At 46.4% G+C, this 22,428-nt stretch overlaps 1 protein-coding gene across 2 annotated transcripts in view; it reads right to left on the reverse strand.

Annotated features, from left to right (window-relative positions):
* The window catches only part of UPF3B (UPF3B regulator of nonsense mediated mRNA decay), a 233,505-nt gene that overhangs the window by 36,354 nt on the left and 174,723 nt on the right, over positions 1-22,428 (reverse strand). For both annotated transcript variants that reach the window (XM_078688708.1, XM_078688709.1), the window contains exon 9: positions 21,203-21,539. In XM_078688708.1, the coding sequence (XP_078544834.1) occupies positions 21,203-21,539 (337 nt within the window). The remainder of the gene's footprint in view (positions 1-21,202; positions 21,540-22,428) is intronic.

Here is a 22,428-nt window from a genome sequence, read left to right on the forward strand (position 1 = left end):
GAGTATGGAATGAAGACCATGTAGCAGCTTGTCAAATGTCTAGAACTTTTATGGGACAATGCTGTAGTTGTATCCTTGGTTCTGGTGGAGTGAGCCTGTAAGTCTTTCGGAGGCTTGTTTTTCTGTTCTCTTGTGAACCTAATAAAAAGCTAATAATCCACCTGGTGGTCTGTGGTACAGTTGATATAGATGCTGAGGTCTCTTTTCAGGTTCAATCGGTGAAACCTTTTTTCCTCCTGAAGGATGAGGTTGAACAAAGAATGTCAGAAAGGTGATGGCCGACCAACATAAAATGGAGTCACCAACTATGGAAAAAAGAAAGTTCTTGTTTGGAGAACTAGCCTTTGTGGGTAGAACATGGTATATGGGAGGTTAACTGAAAGACCATGTATAGCTCGCTGACCCACCGCATTGATATTATGACAACAAGAAAGACTGTCGCCAGCTTCCCTTTGATGGAGGGCATCAAGGCTTTCAACGCCAAGCAGAAGATCTTCAGCTCTAGAAGGTTGATATGGATCTGGGCTTTAAACGGAAACTAGCCACCTCTGATCTTCACCTCTCCCAGATGACCTCACCAACCCAGAAGCGATGGATCAGCCACACCTATGAGCTCTAGGTAGGGGAAGGAGAGGTGTCTGCCGCTGAACCAATCACAGTCACACAGCTACCACTGCAGATATTTTGCAGTCTCCACCAAACCCTGGACCAGTTTAGAAAGATTTTCTTGTGTTGTGTCCACCAGGACATCAATAACCACTGCAGAGCCCGCATATGACATCTGGCGTGCTTGACCAACAGGATGCAGGAGGCAATCAGTCCAAGCATGACATGCTTCTGGCACAGGGACCCGCTCTATGGTGCCTTTGGCCAAAGAGCATGTACTTCCTCCTTCAACAGGGACAGATTGTGCTCAGTCAGCCTTTCTGAGGATGGTGGAAGGTGATGTGTGGTTTTGAGAAATGGTTAGACAAATCCTCTGAACAATCTGCAGGACCCACTCGTCCAAAGTTATCACCTGCCACCCTGGCAGGGGCAAGCTAAAGTTGCTTGTAGAGGGGTGGCAACTGGGATGTGGAAGACTGGGCTGCCTGTTGTCCCCATTACCCTCTCTGATGGGTAGCGTGGCTAAAAAAGGTCTGTTGAGAGTACTGCACTGTGGAGACTGCGGCCAATATTGAGAGCTTCTTCAAAAGATACATAGGGGGCAAAACTGCCGCTGTGGCTGGCATTGTGGAACAGAGAGGCTTGGGGAGCATGCTGTAGCCCTGCTATCTTTGAAGTGCTCCAGGGATGTGTTGGCTTTATCCCCAAATAGTTGGGAACCATCAAAAGGCATATCCACAAGACATGCCGGATTGTCTCCTGAAGAGCTGGTTGAACACACCCACCCATGTCTGTAAATGGCCACACTAGTGCCAATAGCTCTACCGATGGAGTCAGTAAAATCCAGTCCGCAGTTGATGGTGAACTCTGCTTTATCATAAATATATTGCATGGACTGGGAAAGAATGGCCTGGCTTCTTCCAGAACCAAGGCCAACACTTGGGCCACAGAGTCCCACGGGTAGGCCTCGAAAAATAATAAGGCTTGAATTATAGCTTAGAGAGCCAAAGTTGAAATTGCAACTTTGGCACAAATTTAGGGTCCGAACAAAATTACAGAGAGCAGTGCAGCCAAAGGAGGAGGCTCCCGTCAATTTCTAAATGCCTAACATAACTGAAACCAAAGGATTTTTAGGCACACTTTAAACTGCTGTTACTGACAACTGCATTGGCAGCCTGCTTGGGCAAGACATTGGGAAGTACAGGAAAAGGGCGTTTTAGCCACAAAAGTTGCTGGGATAAGACTGGGGGCTCAGCACCAGTGGGAGCTTGATAATCTTTGGTGAGACTTTTTTGAAATTTAAGGAATCATTTGTCAGCCAAGAACTGTCACTCATGGTTGTTACCAATCTGTCCCCAAAGAAAAAGGCACCACCATCACAATCACTGTGAGGTAATCTTTTCTGAAATGAATTATCCTTATAGACACATACCATGAGAGAAACTCACCATAGTGCTGTAGCCCACCAAACCCAGACAACTGCAGTTGAAAAGCTTGAAAACCAATCAAACTAAAGAAACAGAGCACAGCTTTTTGGGCATTCTGTTAACCGTAAAACATGCAGTAACATTTTTAAAGGAGGTGTCAATGCAGAGCAGGGAGGTATGGGTAAAAGAATACTGAAGTGACTTCATAAAAAAAATTTAAAAAACCTTTGTAGGGCTCTCTTTTAAAAGCATAACGTTACATGTTTTATTTTATCAGACCCCCCTGCTAGACACGGGTGTCACCTTTGTGGCATCTTGTGTATTGTCTTGTGAACCCTTTGCCTCTATTTTTGGGATTAGACCCATCTTTTCCTATGTGACTGACATTCTGTTCATGACTGTATAAATCAGAAGACAACAAGGACAGGAACATGCAGCTGAACCAGATTATCAAACCTAACGCAGTTTAAAAAGTTGCATTTAGGTACACAAAAAGAACTAAGGGAGAGGATGGTCGGATGCTTTTTGAAATGAAATGAAAACAGTCTTATAATGCGCGAACTTAGCCCAACGGGCATCAAGGCGACTAACAGAAAACCATAATATTGAAGCAGAGTGCCAGATTACAGATATGCCTCGGCGAAGAGCCACGTCTTTAACGCTTTCCTGAAGAGCACGATAGAGGGTTGTGCTTTTAATTCAGGGGGAGAGTGTTCCAGAGTTTAGGGGCCAGAGAGGAAAAGGCCCTTCCTACGCATCTGACTCTATGCACCAGAGGGACGGACAAAAGATTCTTGCTGGAGGAGCGAAGGTTTCTGCTGGGAATGTATGGAACAAGCAGAGATCTTATGCCTTCAGAGCTTTCGCCGAACAGGGGCCCGTAGACAAGGCACAGGATCTTAAAAGTGATCCTGGCCTGAATCGGGAGCCAATGCAGGCACTTCCTAGCTGAAGTGGCAGAAGAAAGGCTGGGGGCGGCCAGGACAAACCTAGCCGCCGCATTTTGGACAGTCTGCAAGCGTTGTATCAGGCCTTTATTGATGCCCAGGTAGAGCGCGTTGCAATAGTCTAGCCGTGAGGCGACTAAGGCAACCACGACCTGTTTACGTGCTTGCAGGGAAAGATAATGGGTGATTTTCCTCAGGATCCTGATGACCCCCCAGCAAGTGGAGACTGTTCTGTTCACCTGCTGGACCATAGCAAGGGAGGCATCCATCATCACGCCCAGATTCTGAGCTGATTTCGTGGGCAATGGGCAGGCTCCAAGGGATGGGGGCCACCAGTCTCTTGACCTGATTTTATGAACAATTGTAGAGTCTAGTTAACATGGTGGCACATTATCAAACAAAATATCCTGAACCCCCAAAGCAGCATGAGAAAAAACATAAGCCTTTAATAAATGATGGTTGAGGGCCACGAGAAAAAGGCAAATCCCACCATCACCACATCTACCTGTCACCGAGATATTCCCTAGTCTTAAAAGTACAATGGGAATGTACTACACAGGGAAAACCGTGTGCTCTTTGTCTCAATGGAGTCTTGAGTTTTCGCACTACTGCCGCCCTGATACGTAATCGGTCTAATGCAAGCGATTCACACTCAAGCCTCTGCACTGACAGTAAACTCTGATTCAGCATAGGACTATGGCAAAAAGCATCTGTTGGCCTTTCAATTGAGCTCTCAGCTCTGCAAAGGGTATGTATGAACACACTATATATCAGACAGGGTTTGTGTGCATCTAATGCCTGGAGGGAGCACCTGTCGACGAGCAGAACTCTCATCTTTTAAATCATTATCATTAACAAGCATTTGCAATGCAATAGGTCTCGCATTAGGAAAGTTTGAGCTATTGGTATTGTAAATGACAAATATTTTATTTATGTGTTGGTTTTAAAAATAGCGAAATTAATAGCTTTGTCATTTACAATGCCAATAGTTTTAACTTTCGCAAACGTGACACCTATAGCATTTGTAATGCAATATGTGTTGTATTTACATGACCTCGATGTATTAATATTACAAATAACAATTGCTTTTATTTTTTTCAATAATTAATACTTAAATAAAAGTTATTGTAATTTATAATGGCAATAGCTTAAACTTTTGTAAATAACTTTTGGGAAGATTATGTTCAGTGTATTTTTTTGTGATGAAAATCCAATAACAGCAGTGAAATATTAACATCTTTTTGTAACATTTGTAATAAAGCTTGAAACATTGAGAGAACATATCAGAACCAGTTGTTGTTTAATGGTTGCAGAGTGATGCTGTGGCCTTCAGTGGTGCTGAGTGATGCTGTGGCCTTCAGTGGTGCTGAGTGATGCTGTGGCCTTCAGTGGTGCTGAGTGATGCTGTGGCCTTCAGTGGTGCTGAGTGATGCTGTGGCCTTCAGTGGTGCTGAGTGATGCTGTGGCCTTCAGTGGTGCTGAGTGATGCTGTGGCCTTCAGTGGTGCTGAGTGATGCTGTGGCCTTCAGTTGTGCTGAGTGATGCTGTGGCCTTCAGTGGTGCTGAGTGATGCTGTGGCCTTCAGTGGTGCTGAGTGGTGCTGTGGCCTTCAGTGGTGCTGAGTGGTGCTGTGGCGTTAGGGGGTGCTGTGGCGTTAGGGGGTGCTGTGGCGTTAGGGGGTGCTGTGGCGTTAGGGGGTGCTGTGGCGTTAGGGGGTGCTGTGGCGTTAGGGGGTGCTGTGGCGTTAGGGGGTGCTGTGGCGTTAGGGGGTGCTGTGGCGTTAGGGGGTGCTGTGGCGTTGAGTGGTGCTGAGTGATGCTGTGGCCTTCAGTGGTGCTGAGTGATGCTGTGGCCTTCAGTGGTGCTGAGTGATGCTGTGGCCTTCAGTGGTGCTGAGTGATGCTGTGGCCTTCAGTGGTGCTGAGTGGTGCTGTGGCCTTGAGTGGTGCTGTGGCCTTGAGTGGTGCTGTGGCCTTGAGTGGTGCTGTGGCCTTGAGTGGTGCTGTGGCCTTGAGTGGTGCTGTGGCCTTGAGTGGTGCTGTGGCCTTGAGTGGTGCTGTGGCCTTGAGTGGTGCTGTGGCGTTAGGGGGTGCTGTGGCGTTAGGGGGTGCTGTGGCGTTGAGTGGTGCTGAGTGATGCTGTGGCGTTGAGTGGTGCTGAGTGATGCTGTGGCCTTCAGTGGTGCTGAGTGATGCTGTGGCCTTCAGTGGTGCTGAGTGGTGCTGTGGCCTTGAGTGGTGCTGTGGCCTTGAGTGGTGCTGTGGCCTTGAGTGGTGCTGTGGCCTTGAGTGGTGCTGTGGCCTTGAGTGGTGCTGTGGCCTTGAGTGGTGCTGTGGCCTTGAGTGGTGCTGTGGCGTTAGGGGGTGCTGTGGCGTTAGGGGGTGCTGTGGCGTTAGGGGGTGCTGTGGCGTTAGGGGGTGCTGTGGCGTTAGGGGGTGCTGTGGCGTTAGGGGGTGCTGTGGCGTTAGGGGGTGCTGTGGCGTTAGGGGGTGCTGTGGCGTTAGGGGGTGCTGTGGCGTTGAGTGGTGCTGAGTGATGCTGTGGCGTTGAGTAATGCTGTGGCATTGAGTGATGCTGTGGCATTGAGGGCATCTCCTGAGCGTTTGAGGCGCGAGCCCTGGCAGCGGAGGCAAAGCCTGTCCTGCAGCTCCTCCTCTGACACCTGGAGATGCGGAGTGTGGGCACTGCAGGGGCTGGCACGGGTTGGCAGGGGCTGTAGTGTGCATCTGTGCAGCCGGCTCTCCTAGTGCCTTACATGTAACATGCCAAAGACAGCCGGGCTGCAGAGGAGACAGGCAGGGGGGCAAGAGAGGCAGGGAGACAGAGCATCGCCGAGAGACCGAGGAGAGGGGGTGGTTCAGCAGCAATAGAGAAGGGAGAGAAAAAGCAAGGGGAGACAGAGGAAGGGAGAAGGTACAGAGAGATAGAGAGGATAGAGACAGAGCGCCAACGAGAGGGGGAGTGCAAGAGAGAGGGATGAGAGAGACAGGGGCGAAGGAGACAGCGGTAGGGAGGGGGAAGAAGGCAGAGAGAACAGTCAGGTTAAAGAGGCAGCAAGAGGGTAGAAAGAGGGGGTGACAAGTGGAGAGAGAATAAAAAGTAGAGAAAGAGGGAGGAGAGGTCGGGAGAGGAGAAAGAGGGGCATGGCAATACAGAGTCAAAGGAGAATGTTTACGTAGGAACATAGAGAGATAGCAACAGTATAGCTAAAAGAGAAGAGACGGGCAAGGGGAGTAGGATGAATAAGGAAGAGAAAAGGGAAGGATAAGAGAAAAAACAGAGTCAAAAAGAGATAGAGAAGAGACAGGAAGAGGGGCAGCAAAGTAGCAGTGGAGGAGGGCCAGGTGGGAGTGGTGAAGAGAAGGAGAGAGAAAGTGATAGAGGAGGAGGGACAAAAGGGAGAGGTGGGGAGAGAGGTGGCTTAGCCGCGAGCACCAGACAGGAATGAGGAGTTGGGGGAAGAGAGATGGCCCTTGGACTTTATTTCCTTGTTAAAACTTTAGAGAGACTCGCTATAGTGAAGTGGTGGAAAGCCCCACCATGCTTTAATTCCAGCATGAAGCATTTCGTAAGCGGGGAAGTTTAAAATGGGTCACCGAGCTACGTGCGCACATGCGAGCCTTTGTTTACAGGACAACGAAAGTGCCCGGGGACACCATGTCCGACAGCGATGCCACCGCTCCTTGCTTTACTAAAGAGGTGACGAGATCTCTGGCAAACCTCAAAGTCCCCAGGCCAAACTTTTAACGAGGCCGGGAAGGATGGAGGGAGAGAAAAAAACACAAGCGTGGCGGAGACGCAAACAGGGTCTCGAGAGAGGACTACCGTGGGAGTGGAAGCGGGGAGGAAGGAAGGAAGTGAACAAGAAGGAGTGAGGACGAAGGCAAAGATTGGAGGTGAAAGTCCGGAGGGAAATAAGTAGAGAGAAACGAAAGTAAAGTAGGTACTGGAGCAAGGTGGAGAGGGAAGGGATAAGAAATAGACAGGGATAATCTTATTAAACACGCTCTCGGCATTGCTGGGGGAGCGGGCGGGGGAGCAGCAGCCTTTGATGTCTGGTGGTGTGAGAGATAAATGTTGGTGTGCAAGGCTTCCTTTCAAGTCGGGTGGGGGGGGCAAGCGAGTGGGAGGGAACCAGCATATGGGGTGTGAGTGAGGCCAAGCGCGCGCCTGGCGAAGCGTCACGCTTCAATAGACAACATGCATTGGGAGGAATCCGTTTGTTCAAGAGTGTTGTTTCCCCTACCATACTTCAGAGTTATAAATAGCTCGACCTAAAAACGGACATACACATTTAATTTTGGAGATTAACGGTGCTCCAAGAGGGCAAAGTATGTTAAACCAGGACAGGGAAGGAAAAGCACAAATGAACGCAAATCAAAAGTAATAGGAAGGGATTGCGCTTTTTGACAATGGTTGTATAAGCATTATTGTGAGACTATTCAGCCGTTACAGCAATTTCAGGACTTGGTTCTGTGACTGCACTGTTTACAACAAAACAATGATATGGAAAGAAACGGAACAAATGTCAAATGCCAGATTTGTAAATGAATGTTGAAAAGATGCTTGGTTCTTATTTGAGCTGCTCTCTTAATAAAAACAAATTCACAACTTCTAAATAAAAAAGGATTGATAGCACACAATTCCCAAAGCACAGGACCCATTATGGCAAATACACAGTAAGTTACATTAATTCACACAGAATGAACTCTAAATGGTTAAAATTTCGTTGTACCATAAATGTAATTCACTGTTTGCCTTCACTTAACAACACTCCCAACGTTTTGGAAAGAACAATGAAAAGCAACATTTAGGAAAGCAGTGGGCTCGCTAAGATGATAATATAACTATAGAAAAAAATGAAAACATGTATTTAATTAATTTTTCTGCACTGTTAACCTATTATCTCATTGTAACAAACAGCAGTGTCTGAGAGCCAGAATTGACTGGAAGCTACAATATAAGGCAACCACCCTCACAAGCCATACTATTTTCTGATAATGCAATATGGGTTCTATGGCTCAAATGCTTGATAATGATAAAACAAATAAAAAATAAACATTTTTATACTAAACACTTGAGAAACTACAAAAAGAATTGAATCACAGACCAACGAATCAGACTCAAACTCTTTGTATCAATCTTACAGCTGCTGGAACTAGCTTGGTCCCTATTAAACATCCAGCCCTTGAAGTATAAACATAGCACTTCGACGCAGCAAGGTACTATGTAGGTTTTCTGAACAGAAAGTGTGTGGAAAAGGAGGACATGGAAAATTCTATCTTACTGATTCGGTTTCCTGAAAAAAGTAAATAGTAAATTAACTGTTGAGAAGTCAGTATTTTAGAAGAAAGTAGAAAATTAGGCAGCTGGAAGGTAAAGGGATCTAAGATGTGGCTAACTCTTGAGTTCCAGTAGGTACAGGCAAACCATGAAGGATGACGTTTCTTCAATAAGGCATGGTATTACCTTTAGTCTCCACAACTGTATATAGTAAGCTACATGACACTGGCAATATCAAATGAAACTTTTATCGTCGAGTTCGCATGCTACAACAAGAGATGGGGGTGGCAAAGACTATTTCCAAGTAGTGGCATGCCCACTACATAAAAATATGTAAATGTACATCATGTGTTGTGCTGATACACATTTGGAAAGTTGAAAAAAGAGGCAGAATTGCAAATAGGTCTCATAATTCAACAATTACAGAGAAGAATAAGCAAAGGCTTCTAACCCGTATAATGTAGGCAACTACAAGAATTATACGAGATCAAAAACTAGAATTACTTATAGTAGCAGTGCATCGTTATACTTTAATTAATGTGGAATTATGCATATTCCATAGCTTGATTCAGGCACCCAAACAATCTGCAAACGTATGCTCACACACATTAAAGAATTTCTGATTAAACTGTAAACGGGAGGACATTTTATAAATGGCTTTGTTTATAATTGTGGTTACACGAAGATGCAGCAAGAGAGTGATTGAAATCTACTGTAAAAAGACTCAATAATTATTCCCCTATATTTCATTCAGCTGAAGTATTCAATGGAAGTGAAGTATGCAATTGAAGTGACATCACTGGATTTCCAGCACAGAAAGTGAAATCACTGGTTTCCCTCCCAGGGTACACTGCGCTCCTCCCAGGACCTATTTATTGGCGGCTGCAGTGTGTTCGAGCAGCAGTCGCACCACTAGCACACCAAAGGCAAGCCCGTCTCAGCCTCACGTCAGGAACCCTGGTTCTCCCTCTACACACCAATACTTTGCTGTGCACCTCTATGCTCGAAACCCAAACCAGCACTTATATGCCACACAACAAGGAGGAGTATTCAAATGCACCTCCTACAGGTTCTGGTGCACCCTACACCCACCACTCTGGCACCAAGAGCACCCAACCCATTCACACTTGCACAAACCAGCCACCAGCTCACACACACACCAAACACACTTAAACACCACACCGCACTCTTATGCATACGCCTCAACCACCTGCTTCTACTGCACATCCATGCTCTGGAACAGGTCTTTCTTACGGAAAAATGGCTAATCCCAACCTCTGTACCGGACATCGCTACAGCCATCCTTGCCGGCTACAAGACCGTTGGGGAAGACCGCCAGCACAAGCCTGAAGGTGGAGTCACCATTATATATATATTTTTTTGTCCTCATAACCACCATATACACAAAGTGCCGAAAGGAACTTATAGAAAGACAGCTGTCTCAGTTTATTACAAAAACAGGTAGGGGCACGAGTTTTCTGGGGGCCATTTTACCCTCAGCTGACGTCCAGATTCCAAATAGGCACCAAGTCACTGAATTGCCGGTCTGCGGCAAACCATAGGGGTGATTTCGCAGCCAAATGTGACCGGGCATGAACCGGTTAGCGGCTGTACCCTAGGTACCAAATGATTAAGTACCATAGGAGATCAATCATAGGACCCGGGAAAAAAAAAAACCCCGGATGAATCTATGGAGCCAAGAAAGTAGATACCAAAACATCCTTTTGCTATAATTGCCAGATCTAGCTAGATCCATGCGGGAGGTCTGCAAGAGTGAAGATTGCCAATCCCTAAATGTGGGTGGTAAAGGATCTTTCCATTTTCTGCATATCTCCCTCCTTGCAAGCAGCATAGCATAAAATACTAGAGACCTGGCTGGATATTGTAGATCTTCTGATACCCCAAATATCACTAAAGGTAGATCTATAATAACCGGGCTGCCCAATGACTCTGTAAGGTACTTTCTGATGTCCTCCCAGTATGTAGTTAATAGTGGGCATTCAAAAAACATATGTGTGTCCGGTGCAGCAGTTAAACCACATCTAGCGCAAGACACTAGCTCTCCTCCTACAAACTTAGATAACCTGAGAGGGGAATAGAATGCCCTGTGGAGGGTAAAGATGTGGTTTCTGCGAAGCCAGGATGGTTTAACAATCTTCCACAAGAGTTCGAAAGAAGTTTTCCAAAGATTTTGTAAATTTTGCTCCATCACCACGGGGCCCCATGTTGACTCTGGTAGAGTAAAGTCTCCATCCGATTCCTCTAGAATGAAGTTATACCATTTAGATACTTCTTTTTTTTACTGGCTCACAGACTACTAGGTCGGAGACAAATTGGCTGTGGCCTCCAAGTTTAGGTTGGTTCCTATTAGCGAAGGAATTTTTGTAGGCCACAGTCCAACCATGAATCTGTAGATATTTGAATCTTGAAAAGTTGGGGCCAACCTTAGCCTGCAAGTGTTCCCATGACAGTAGGTCCCCCTCGAAAAAGAGGTCTCCCCAAACATCCAGACCTGCCTGTCCGAGAGGGATAGCTAGAGTATCCTCAAGCCAAGTAGGAACTTCAGGTAGCCCCCACAACGGTGTTTTTTCGCAAAGATAGTTTAGTTTTATAGATTTCGTGATATCCGCCCAAGTTTTAGCCAGCCCTTGTAAAATCTTCAGTTTAATTTTTTAAAGAACTTAGGATTGCCAAACTTAAAAAGAAAACCAGAACGATTCATATTTTCCCCATCCAGCATAGCCACATACATAAGGCCTACCCCAGTACCCACAGGAGCCTTCAGCAACATCCGGGAATGAGATAGTTGAAAGGCCCATGCGTAAATTCTTAAGTCTGGGGCCGCTAGACCGCCCTTATCGCCGTCTTAGTTTTTTCCACGCAATACGTGGAAGATGGTTATTCCAGATAAAAGATGAAATGTTGGTTTGGAATTTAGTTAAGGTGGTGTGATCAAAGTATAAAGGAATAGTGTTAAATAAAAAAGAAATTTTATGAAGGATGGTCATTTTTATAAGATTAACTCTGCCGAGTAATGAAAGGGGCAAATGTGACCATGATTGGAGAAGCTTGCGGCACTCTTTAAGAACTGAAGATAGATTTACTTGGACAAGTTTATTGATATCCTTAACTATCGTCAAGCCTAGATAACGCAAAGAATTGCCTGCTTGCATCTCGGTTACAGCATTCTCGTCATCCATATGAGCATTTCCGTCTTCGCGGCATTAATCTCATAGCCCGAAATTTGTCCAAATGCGTTAGCCAATTTCAGGATTGCCGGAAGAGCAGTGGTTACCTCAGATGTTAATATTAACAAGTCATCGGCATATAATGCTACCTTCCTGCTCCAACCTTGAAAGGAAAATGGTTTAATAATGGTCTCTTCCCTTAGATGTTGCGCAAAAGGCTCAATGTAAAAATCAAAAAGCAAGGGAGAGAGCGGGCACCCCCTGCCGGGTTCCCCTAGAGATGGAAAAAGGGCTCGACAGGTCGCCATTAACTAGGAGACAGGCAGATGGGTTGCCATACAAGAGGCCTATCACTTTGCGGAACTTTTCCCCCACACCAAACTTTGCCAGGGCCTCCGACAGGTATCCCCAATTGACCCCGTCGAAGGCCTTGGTTGCATCTAGCGTAAGGGCAGTCAATGGTAGATTGTTTGTTGTTGCCATATCTATGGCCCCAATCAGATCATAGGTAATTTCATAAAGTTGCCTGCCTTTCAAAAACCCCTTTTGGTCCGAGTGAAGGACCGAAGGGGCGATAGAGGCCAGTCTGGTTGATAAAACCGTGGTGAAGATCTTATAATCCACATTCAAAAGTCTTGTGGCTCGTATAGGCCAATCTCCATTTTGAATGTGGAGTCACCATTATATTAAATGATACCATCAGCTGCACCACCTACATGGACCTAGTCCACTTGCTACTTGGAACACCTCATGTTCAAGATACACATCACAGCAAACTTCTCAGTGGGCGGAATCCATGTATACAGATCACCAAGACCCAGCACCAATTTCCCTAGCAACATCAAAGACTTCGTCACACCCCTAATAATCAAAGGCAGAACCGTCATCCTCCTATGAGACCTTGACTTTTAACTAGGCAATCACACCTACCCAAACACACCGGCCCTTCTAGAAAACCTTGGTATCACCCAGAACGTTACCAAACCCACCCACACCACTAGACACCTATTGGACCATATTTTCTCCTCAATCAGGAACATCACAGTCTCCAAAGCCAGAAACTATGACCTCGAGGACCTGGTGGAAGAAGACCAGGTGGGAGACCTCTGGCGCCTAATCTTTGGAGAAGAATGATAGGAGTGAGACCTGTCCCTTGATTGCACATGTCGGGCATGTGGAGAGCGCAATCTGCGTGGGCTTCTCCTTTTGGGAGAAAACATTGTCAGTGATCTTGATCTTTGTGGTGTTCTTTTTGGAGCCTCAGTATGTGATGGAGAATCTCTTGACAGGCGTGAAGGAGAATTGGTACGGGAATAGTACGGACCCGGGCTACTGAGGGCCTTAGACTTCCTACGCCGAGTCTCCTCGCCTTGATGGTTCCTTCTTTATAATTGTTTTCTATCTGTATTTTCACAGTTTAGGTCAACGATACAGCAGTTTTTCCCATGTTTTTATCAGCTTGCCAGGATTCAAAAACATAAAAACCGAGATGGTGATCATGCACATGGTGTTCTAGGGCACATCGAATGACATAAGGATATGACATACCACCAAAAAGTGACCAACAAGGCTTATTTAAAAAAAAAAGGCTGGGTGGGTAAAAACAGAAATTTTCTGGACCCAACCAATAGATGGAAGAATAAAGCACAGCATGTGATTTCAGAAAATATTCACTGCAGAGTAACTTATGGGAAAATAGATGTTTGTGAAATGGATTTAAAAGAAAAGGTATAAAACATCAGTCCTCTGGAAAAACGAAACAAAAAGTTGCACATTAGAAACATACCTATTACATACATTAACAGAGTTGTAGATTTGACCTACTTCCAAGTGAGTAATATCTTAAGAAGGTCAATACAACCAGGCATCTATGTCAAGTCACAGCTACCCACGAATTCCACAAACTTTTTGTTGCTTCAAACAAAATAACTTTTCAGAAGCAGTTCTCAGACTTTGAATATTTGTGAACTGGGAACTAGAACTTATTTACCACGAGGAAATCAAAATTATCCATGGTCATACAGAATGACAAAAATAATCCCTCTAAAGAGTTCTAACCTAAATGAACATATTTAAGAGGTTTTGAAAACATAATATGTGTAGGCCTCAATGCACATGTAACAACTATGAAGTCTCCACAAAAGACAAGTCACAGGATTCCACTATAATGGGCTTTACCTGAACAAATCGCAAAACTTTAGGTCTGAGGTTTACTGTGTTTAACACTTGTAAAAATAAAATTAAAAAAAAGCCTAATGAAAACTAGTTTATATTTCTTCCCACATACATAGCATGTTTCCCAAGGATATGTTGCTATTATGGAGGGACTGTAGAAGGTTAGGAAAACAGTTTTGCAAAATGGACATACTCAGCAAAATGGACACCCTTAGCGAAAAACGAATAGTTTTCTTACCTGTCGGTGTAGTTTTGCAGCTTGAAGATCTTTCTTGATTCACTATGCTGTGCATTATTCCGCGGTCTTGTGGTTGGGTCCGGATTCGTAGTCTTTTTTTTTTTTTTTCGTAGCCCAGGTGGGCGTCGGCGTCACACCTCCTGGGTGTATTTCCGGTGACGTCGGCATGCTTCCTGCGGAAGCTCCCACGCTTGGGCGCCATCTTCGGGTTCTTTTTTTTCCCGTGTTTCTTTCGTTTCCGAAGTAATGGCAATGTCCTATTTAGGTGATATTTTACCGCTTTGTACTTTCAAGTCCTTTCACCTTTTTTTTTTTTTTATCCACCTCTTCTCTCTCCAGCCTCATCTTTCTGGCGGAGGTGGGTGGGTTCGCTAGTGAATCCAGAAAGATCTTCAAGCGGCAAAACTACATCGACAGGTAAGAAAACTATTCGTTTTGCAGCGTGAATCTTTCTGGATTCACTATGCTGTGCATAGATTTTGTAGCGGTTTCTCATCTCTGTGGCGGCTGGGTGGAAGATGAGCGTTGGTTATTGAATATGTGCTGGAGCACCTTTTGTCCGACTTGTGCTTCCTTGTTCATCTGTATGTCCACACAGTAGTGCTTCGTGAACGTGCGCACCGAAGCCCATGTTGCCGCCAGGCATATGTCCTCTATGGGTGTGTTAGCCAGGAAGGCTATTGTAGCACCCTTTTTCCTAGTGGAGTGGGCACGTGTCCCCTCAGCTAGCTCTAGTCCTGCACGTTTGTGGCAGAGTTGAATTGTCTGTGCGATCCACCGTGCAGTAGTCTTTTTGGTTACTGCCTTTCCCATGAAACTGTTGGCGAATGACACTAAGAACTGTTTTGATTTCCTGTGTCCCTTCGTCCTCTCAATGTAGTGCATGACTGCCCTTCTGGCGTCCAGGGTGTGCAGAGCCCGCTCTGCGCTAGTTGTTGGTTTTTGGAAAAAACTCGGTATCTCTATAGACTGGTTCATGTGGAATTTGGATACCACCTTCGGCATGAAGTGTGGGTCAGTCCTCATCACAACCCTATCATTGTGTATCTGTATGTAGGGTTCTTGTAGCGTTAGCGCCTGAAGTTCGCTTACTCTTCGTAAGGACGTTATTGCAACCAGGAAAGCTGTTTTCATAGTTAGCATCTTTAGGGAGGCCTTGTGAAGTGGTTCAAAGGGCTCTTTCATGAGTTCCGTTAGGACTATGTTTAAGTTCCATGCAGGTGGCGGCACCCGCTTGGGTGGTGCGATCCTCTTCGCTCCTTCTAGGAATCTTTTCACCACCTGTGATGTGAAGAAACTCCTGCACGTTTCTCCCCTTGTGTAGGCGACTATCGCTGCCAAGTGAACTCTTAACGAGGATGAGCTAAGGTTCTTTTCCAGCAAGTGTGTCAGGTACTTTAGCACTGTGGAGTCCTTCTTCATCTTATTGTGAAGTCTTTCTTTCCTGCACCACAATGTGAATCTTTTCCATTTCGCAACATAGCACTTCCGAGTGCTGGGCCTTCGTGCCTCCCGAAGGACCCTCAGGGTGCTTTCTGATAGTCTCAAATGTGCAAACCCTATGTCCTCAGGAGCCACGCTACTAGGCTCAGGCTTTCTGGCTCTGGGTGTAGCACCTCTCCGTTCTGCATGGAGAGTAGGTCTTTCCTCCTGCCGAATCTGTGGGGTGCACACTGTGTCATCTCCATGATCTGTGAGTACCATGTCTGCCTGGCCCACTGTGGCGCGACCAGTATCAGGGTCATGTTGCTCGCTCTGCACTTGCTCAGCACTCTGTGCATCAGTGGCATCGGGGGGGAAATGCGTAAGCAAATGTCCCGGACCAATCTATCCATAGGGCATTCCCCAGTGACCCCTCCTCGGGCTGTCTGGATGCGAAGTTTTGGCATTTTGCATTCCGGCGTGTGGCAAACAGGTCCACTGATGGCGTTCCCCATCTGTCGAACAGCCACCTTGTCTCCTGAGCACTGAGCTCCCACTCGTGGGATGCCGATGTCTGTCTGCTGAGCCAATCTGCCTGTATGTTGTCCTTCCCTGGTAGGTGTATGGCTAGCAGGTCTATCTTCAGAGGGATGGCCCATCTCCATATCTCCTGTGCCAGTGTTGAAAGCGGGGCTGACTGTGTGCCCCCCTGCTTGTTGATGTAGAACATCGCGGTGGTGTTGTCTGTCTGTAGCAGCACCTTGTGTTTGTACAGTCTTGTTTGGAAAGCTTTCAGTGCAAGGAAGATTGTCTTCAATTCTAGGTAATTGATGTGCCTTGTCGCATCTGTTGGCGTCCACAGTCCCCTCACCTTGAGCTCCTCCATGTGAGCGCCCCATCCCTTCAGGGATGCGTCTGTGGTGATGGTCACTGTTGGCGTTGGGGGTGTTAGAGGCTTCCCCCTTGTTATGTTCTCCATGGTCCACCATGTCATCTCCTTCTGCACTTTGTGCGTCACAACCACTAGATCCTCCCAACGGCCTGTAGCTTGTGACCATTGCTCCTGTAGCCATTCTTGAATGGGTCTCATGTGGAGACGTGCATTGGGTACCAGGTGGATGCATGATGCCATCATCCCCATGATCTTGCTCGCAGTCCTCACTGTCCGAGCTTGTCCCTTCCGGTAGAGGAGAGTTTCCTTCACCAGCGCCCTCGCCCTCTTCTCGCTGGGGAACACCTTGCCCTGTAAGGTGTTGATCTGTGCTCCCAGGAAGATCTTCACTTGTTCCGGCTTCATTGATGATTTCTTCCAATGGATGGAGAACCCCAGGCTTATGAGCGTGCTCGTCACAGTATGTGCGTGCTGCTTGCATTTCTGGTATGAATTTGCTTTCACCAGCCAGTCGTCCAGGTAAGGGTATACGTGTATTCCTTGCCTTCATAGGTGCGCTGCGACTGCTGCGAGGCACTTTGTGAAGACCCTTGGTGCTGATTTTAGCCCGAAGGCTAGTGTCGTGAACTGGTAGTGGCTTTCTCCGATGGTGAACCTGAGCATATGCTTGTGCTTTCTGTTCATTGGGATGTGCAGATAGGCGTCCTTGAGGTCTATTGTGACCATGAAGTCCCCGATCTGCAATTGCGGGAGCACCTCTTGCAGGGAGGTCATTTTGAATTTTTGTGTTCTTATGAATTTGTTAAGGAACCTTAGGTCCAGAATGGGTCTCATTGTCTCGTCTACCTTCGGCACCAGGCAGTACGTCGAGTATATTCCTGTGTTTCTTTCCTTGAAGGGTATCCGTTCTATGGCCTGCTTCCGCAGGAGTTCCTTTGCCTCTCCCTGAAGACACTCTAGCTGTTTGCCTGCTAGCTGTTTTCTCTTTGGTTTTCTGCTTATTGGCCTCCCCTCCAACTCTATGCAGTAACCGAATTGGATGATGTTGAGGATCCATTTGTCTGATGTGATTTTTCTCCATTCTTGGAGGTAAAATCTTAACCTTCCTCCCACTGGTGTTATGTGGTCGTAGATGTCTAGCTTGTCTTGATCCCTCTGTACGTGCTGCCCCCTGGGATCTTTTCTGTAGGTGGGCACACAGAGTTTTTTGAAGTCACTTCGAGGCGGGCTGCTGTCCCCCTCTTCTATTCTGGCCGCGTCCATTTCCTCTCCCTCGAAAGGACTGGCCTCTTTGTTGGTATTGCCAGGACTGCTTCTGCTGACCCTGCTGGGCCTGCGAGTCTGTCTGGTGCGTTTGTTGGAAAGCCTGGTGTGATGTACCTGGCTGGTTTCCACCGCTCCCGCCAGGCCTCCGTGACGGGGTGCCCCTTTTGTTGCCTCTGAACTGCAATGCTCCCATGGACCTTGCTGTTTCGTTATCCTTCTTCAGTTGGCTGAGCTTCTCATCAACTGTTGTTCCGAAAAGCGTGTCGCCGTTGAACGGTGTGTTCAGAATGCTGTGTTGCACCTCTGGTTTGAAACCTGAGATCCTTAGCCATGCGTGTCTTCTTTCAGTGACACCCATCATCATGAGCCTGCTGGAGGTGTCTGCTCCATCCAGGGCCGTCTTAAGGCAAGAATTTGCCGCGTTCTTCCCTTCTTCAACCAGTTTTTCGGCTTTCTGCCTGGCATCCTGGGGCAGGTCCTTCACCAACTGCCCCAGCTCCTCCATGATCTGGTACATGTGTCTGTTTATCAGGGCGTTGGAGTGGGTCGCGGCATTCCGTTCGATCCTTTTGCCCACCAGATCCATCCTTTTGCTCTCCTTATCCGGTGGTGGTCCAGAGGTAGTGGGTACGTTAGCCCTCTTCCTTGCTGTGGCGGTGATAATGGAGTCTGCGGAGACCATCCCCTGAATGTAGGGTGGGTCTTTTGAGGAATGTTTGTATTTTTTCTCTGTTCTGGGAGTTACTGCCTTGCATGTTGCGGGCTCCCTGAATGCTTCCCTCCCCTGGGCCAAGACGCTGTTGAGCATTGGCAGGTACTGGCTCTTTGTTTGTGTTGGGAGCAATGTTTCTAGAAGGAAGTCTGCTTTCTGCTTCTCTTCGTCGAGCTTGAGCTTGAATGCCGCTGCGGCCGACCTTATCACCGAGTTGTAGGCCCCGATGTCGTCCGGCGGCGAGGGCCTCGAGGGATACGTGTCGACCGCCTCCTCCGGGCTGTCTGTGTCGACATCTATGTAATCCACCTCCTGTAAGTCAGAGGGGGCCGACTCTGCGTCCGTCCTGCTGTCCTCTTCCTCCCCATAGTTTTAACTATCGTAGGGATTCTCGTCCTCTTCCTGGTCGTCGACCACCTCGACGTCCGGGTCTTGTTCCTAGACGACCTCGTCTTCCTCCTCGACCACCTCCACCCCTGGTGGCTTGGTCTTGTGTGGAATCGTGAAGGCTTTCATCTTTGCGTAAAATTCTTTCTTCCGTTGCAAGAAGTTCTCCATTTCGGCCTCGAGCCGCCTTCTCTTTTTCTCCATCTCGGCCGCGTGTTCCGCGTCGGATGGTTCGGCCGCTCTCTTCGGCGGTTGGCTCGGCGCCGTACCTTTCGGTGCCAAAGTTTTCGACGTCGACCCGGATTTTGGGTCTCTGGTCAGTGTCGGTAGTTTAGGGTCCTTCTCCCTCGGCGTCGATCGATCCTTTTCGGGGACGATTTTCGACGACTTCTGCTGTTCAACAGCTCTCGGCGCCGGGGACTCCTTCTCAGAGGATCCGCTGGGCCTGTGAGTACTCGCGGACGCCAGTTTTAGCGTCGGCGCTTTCGGGGCCTGGCCCTCGTGTTTGAGACTCAGTCTCTCGGGTTCTTGGGGGCCGGAGAGTCTCCTACCTTATCAGAAGTCTTCGTGTAATCGGTCTCTACGACCGTGTAGCTGTCGTCTTCGGCGGCAGCGTTGTCCTCTTCCTCGGAAGACATCCCCAGCTCGTAGAGGGACGGAGTCCGGGCCTTCCCCTGCAGGGTGGCGTGCGCTACCCTCTGTCTCTCCCTCACTCGAAGGGTCTTCGGGGCGAAGGCGGAGCAGGCGTTGCAGTCCTCGCTTTCGTGATTTACCGGTAACCAAAGGTTGCATACCGGGTGCTGGTCCTTCTGCGCGTACTTGTGGTGGCAGTTACGGCAGAACTTGAACGGCGTGTTGTCCATCATCGAGCGATCAGGGCCTCCCTGGTCGCGTGTTCGTCGACGTTCGTCGAAGATCTCGATGAATTCACCTTCGCTGACTCCTCGTCGATGAAGTCTCCTGGAGTCTTCAGATGACTTTTCTTTCTAATTTCTGTATTTTCCTTTTTCTTTCTCCAAAAATGTCTGGAGCCCAAACGGGAACGATCCAGACCAGACCGCGGAAAAAAAGAATCTGAAGATGGCGCCCAAGAGTGGGAGCTTCCGCAGGAAGCATGCCGACGTCACCGGAAATACACCCAGGAGGTGTGACGCCGACGCCGACGCCCACCTGGGCTACGAAAAGAAAAAAAAAAAAACAAAGAAAAGACTACGAATCCGGACCCAACCACAAGACCGCGGAATAATGCACAGTATAGTGAATCCAGAAAGATCCACGCTGCAAAATCATATTTACAGAGGTCCACCTTGTGATGAAAGCATGTGCAAGGCATATCAAGCTTCAAACTATTATTTTCTTTGCCAAACTACTAACCAAATAAAACCTTAAAAATGGTTTTCAATGCAGTCAATTATAAACCCACTAGGTCCATTTTTTTATATACAACTTCAGCAAACGTTATCAAAACGTCCATGCTGAAGTTCCTGCCAGGAAATAATTCATTTGTATCTGATTTTCCTGTCAGGTACATTTTGAAAAAAAGGTGGAGTGAGTGGACTCCTATATCCCCCATATCGAGTAGAGGTAGATAGTACATCTGAATGACGCAAATGTTTAAAGAAAATGTTAGCTAGACAGGAAGAAGGTCGAGACCATTTTGGCAATATTTGGATTGTTTGGACTGAGATTGTTGGACTGCTTTTTTAGTTTATTCCAAAGAATGTCCTTGTCAAAAGTATTTTAACATGGTATACCAAGCTCATGAGAACTGCTGATAAAGACATATAATGTTTGGCCTGATGAGTTCACATCACAGCCAACTAGGGATCAATTTCTCCCTTTTCGCAGAAGTGCAAATGTGGTACTTGAATTATCTATATTATGAAGACTTAAAAGCAAGATGAAACAAAGCAGCCGGCAAGCTTCTGAAGTGCATGTACGGTAGGTCAATTAGACTCCTCTACTAAACAAAAGAAAAGAACAATGTTGATCAGTCAATCTGAATTGACTAAAGCAGGGGGCAGAGGGGCATCAATGGCCTGCATAAAAATATGAGCACTGATGGGAGGCTGAGTTTGGTAAAAATATGGTACGGTTTTCAGTACCTTCTACAAAATGTTCAAGGGACAACTACCAACTGAGAGCAGTACTGACAAGTATTAATTCACAGCAAAAACACAATGGGGAAAAAAACACATTTTCTTTTCCAATGCCTAGCCTGAATATATAGTATACAATGTATAAGAAACTAAAACTACAAAGGTAGATGCAATCACTCATTGTACTCCTAAAAATAACAAGGAATGGGATGGAAAGTTAAGCTACAGAGGAGTGGGTGTGGTGGTACCTACTGCACAAGGACATGGGTGTTCATCGTAATCTTTATGACTGAAGCACTATGCCCATTGCAGAGATCAGAGCCTCATAGAATAATGGCTGAAAATTATGAAAATAATTAAGGCACTAACTTGTGCTATGCTGCACACTGTGCTAGCAAATAAGGAACACAAGTAGAGATTACTATTTTCTGAAAAATACAGCTTCTGACATGAGCTGTCAAAGATAGATGTGGTATACCATGGCATGCATCCCCAACGAAGGAAACAGTGTATGGCCTGAATACACTAAGTGCCATGTCTAGTTTTAAATAAAACTGCACCTTGTTTCGGATACGATCTCTTTTCCCAAGATCCTCTTTCTTCTCCTCTTTTGTGGCTCTGTCAGTTTTATCAGTGCTGCTTATAAAGTCTATGTGCTCTGGTTTCTTCCCCTTTTCTCTCGGTGGGTCTTTTTCCCTTCTTAGATCATCATCTCTTCTTCGCACGTCATCATCTCTTCTCCTGAAACATCTTTCTTTCTCATAACGGTCTCTTGGTTTCCGACAGTCTTCTTGTCGTCTCAGTTTATCTTTTTCTCTGAGTCGTCTTTCACGATCCCATTCTCTTTCCCTTTCAAAATCTTTTTCCCTGTAGTCTTTTGAACACTCATCTTCTGATCTGCAAACACACACAAGAATTTTAGCAGAAATCATTTTCACTATACAGACAAAAATAGCATAAGTCTACTTCGATTGGGAACTACATTTTATTCTCCTTAACGTTTCAGATCGGCGGGGGATCACAACCCCCCCACCAACATTTACAAATAAAATAAGTTTATTCTTATTGCTCTCCCTCTTAAATACTCGGGACATCCTGTGCCTCACTAAGAACAAACCTAAAACGTAAAGAACTATACCCCTGTACCAAATGTGTCACATCAGTAGTCTCTGTGGGTGCAACAGGTCTCAAACGTGAGGCTGACATGTTTGAGAAAGAAAAAGGCTACAATGTCGACTCAGGATTTAGTTTTTGCATGGGCAATTTTGCTCAGTAATGTAGATTTGAGATTCATCCAAAAATAGCTTGAGTTGCAAGTGGCGCAAAAAGATTATGTATAACCAATATATTTTCAAAAGCAAGATGCCAGAAAAACAAGGTCCGAAAAAAGTGATAGGGGTAAAAAAGCTAAAAGATAAGTATTTCCAATAATTTGTCTAAAACCGTTACTATGGTCAGTGTTAACATTTTGGCAGAGTTGGCAGGGTTGTCATTAGGACCACAGGAAGCTAAAGCAAGGTTTTAAGCAACCAATCTGAAAAAGTTATAAAAACACATAACGGGCCATACAAGAGTTTAACCACAATTACAGTGAAGACCTGGTCTTGCTCGAGTCACAACAATCGTGTAAATATGCACACTGGTTAGGAAATCCAGAACACGGTTATACTTCTACCTGGTCTTACACCATTGATACACATTAAACACCAATCATAATTATTATTATTAAAATTTTTTATAGAGCGCGTAGTCACCCTGAGGTAATGACGAGCAGAACATGGCTCCA

Source organism: Lissotriton helveticus, chromosome 4_1 (assembly GCF_964261635.1).
Source record: "Lissotriton helveticus chromosome 4_1, aLisHel1.1, whole genome shotgun sequence".
NCBI classification, from domain to species: domain Eukaryota; kingdom Metazoa; phylum Chordata; class Amphibia; order Caudata; family Salamandridae; genus Lissotriton; species Lissotriton helveticus.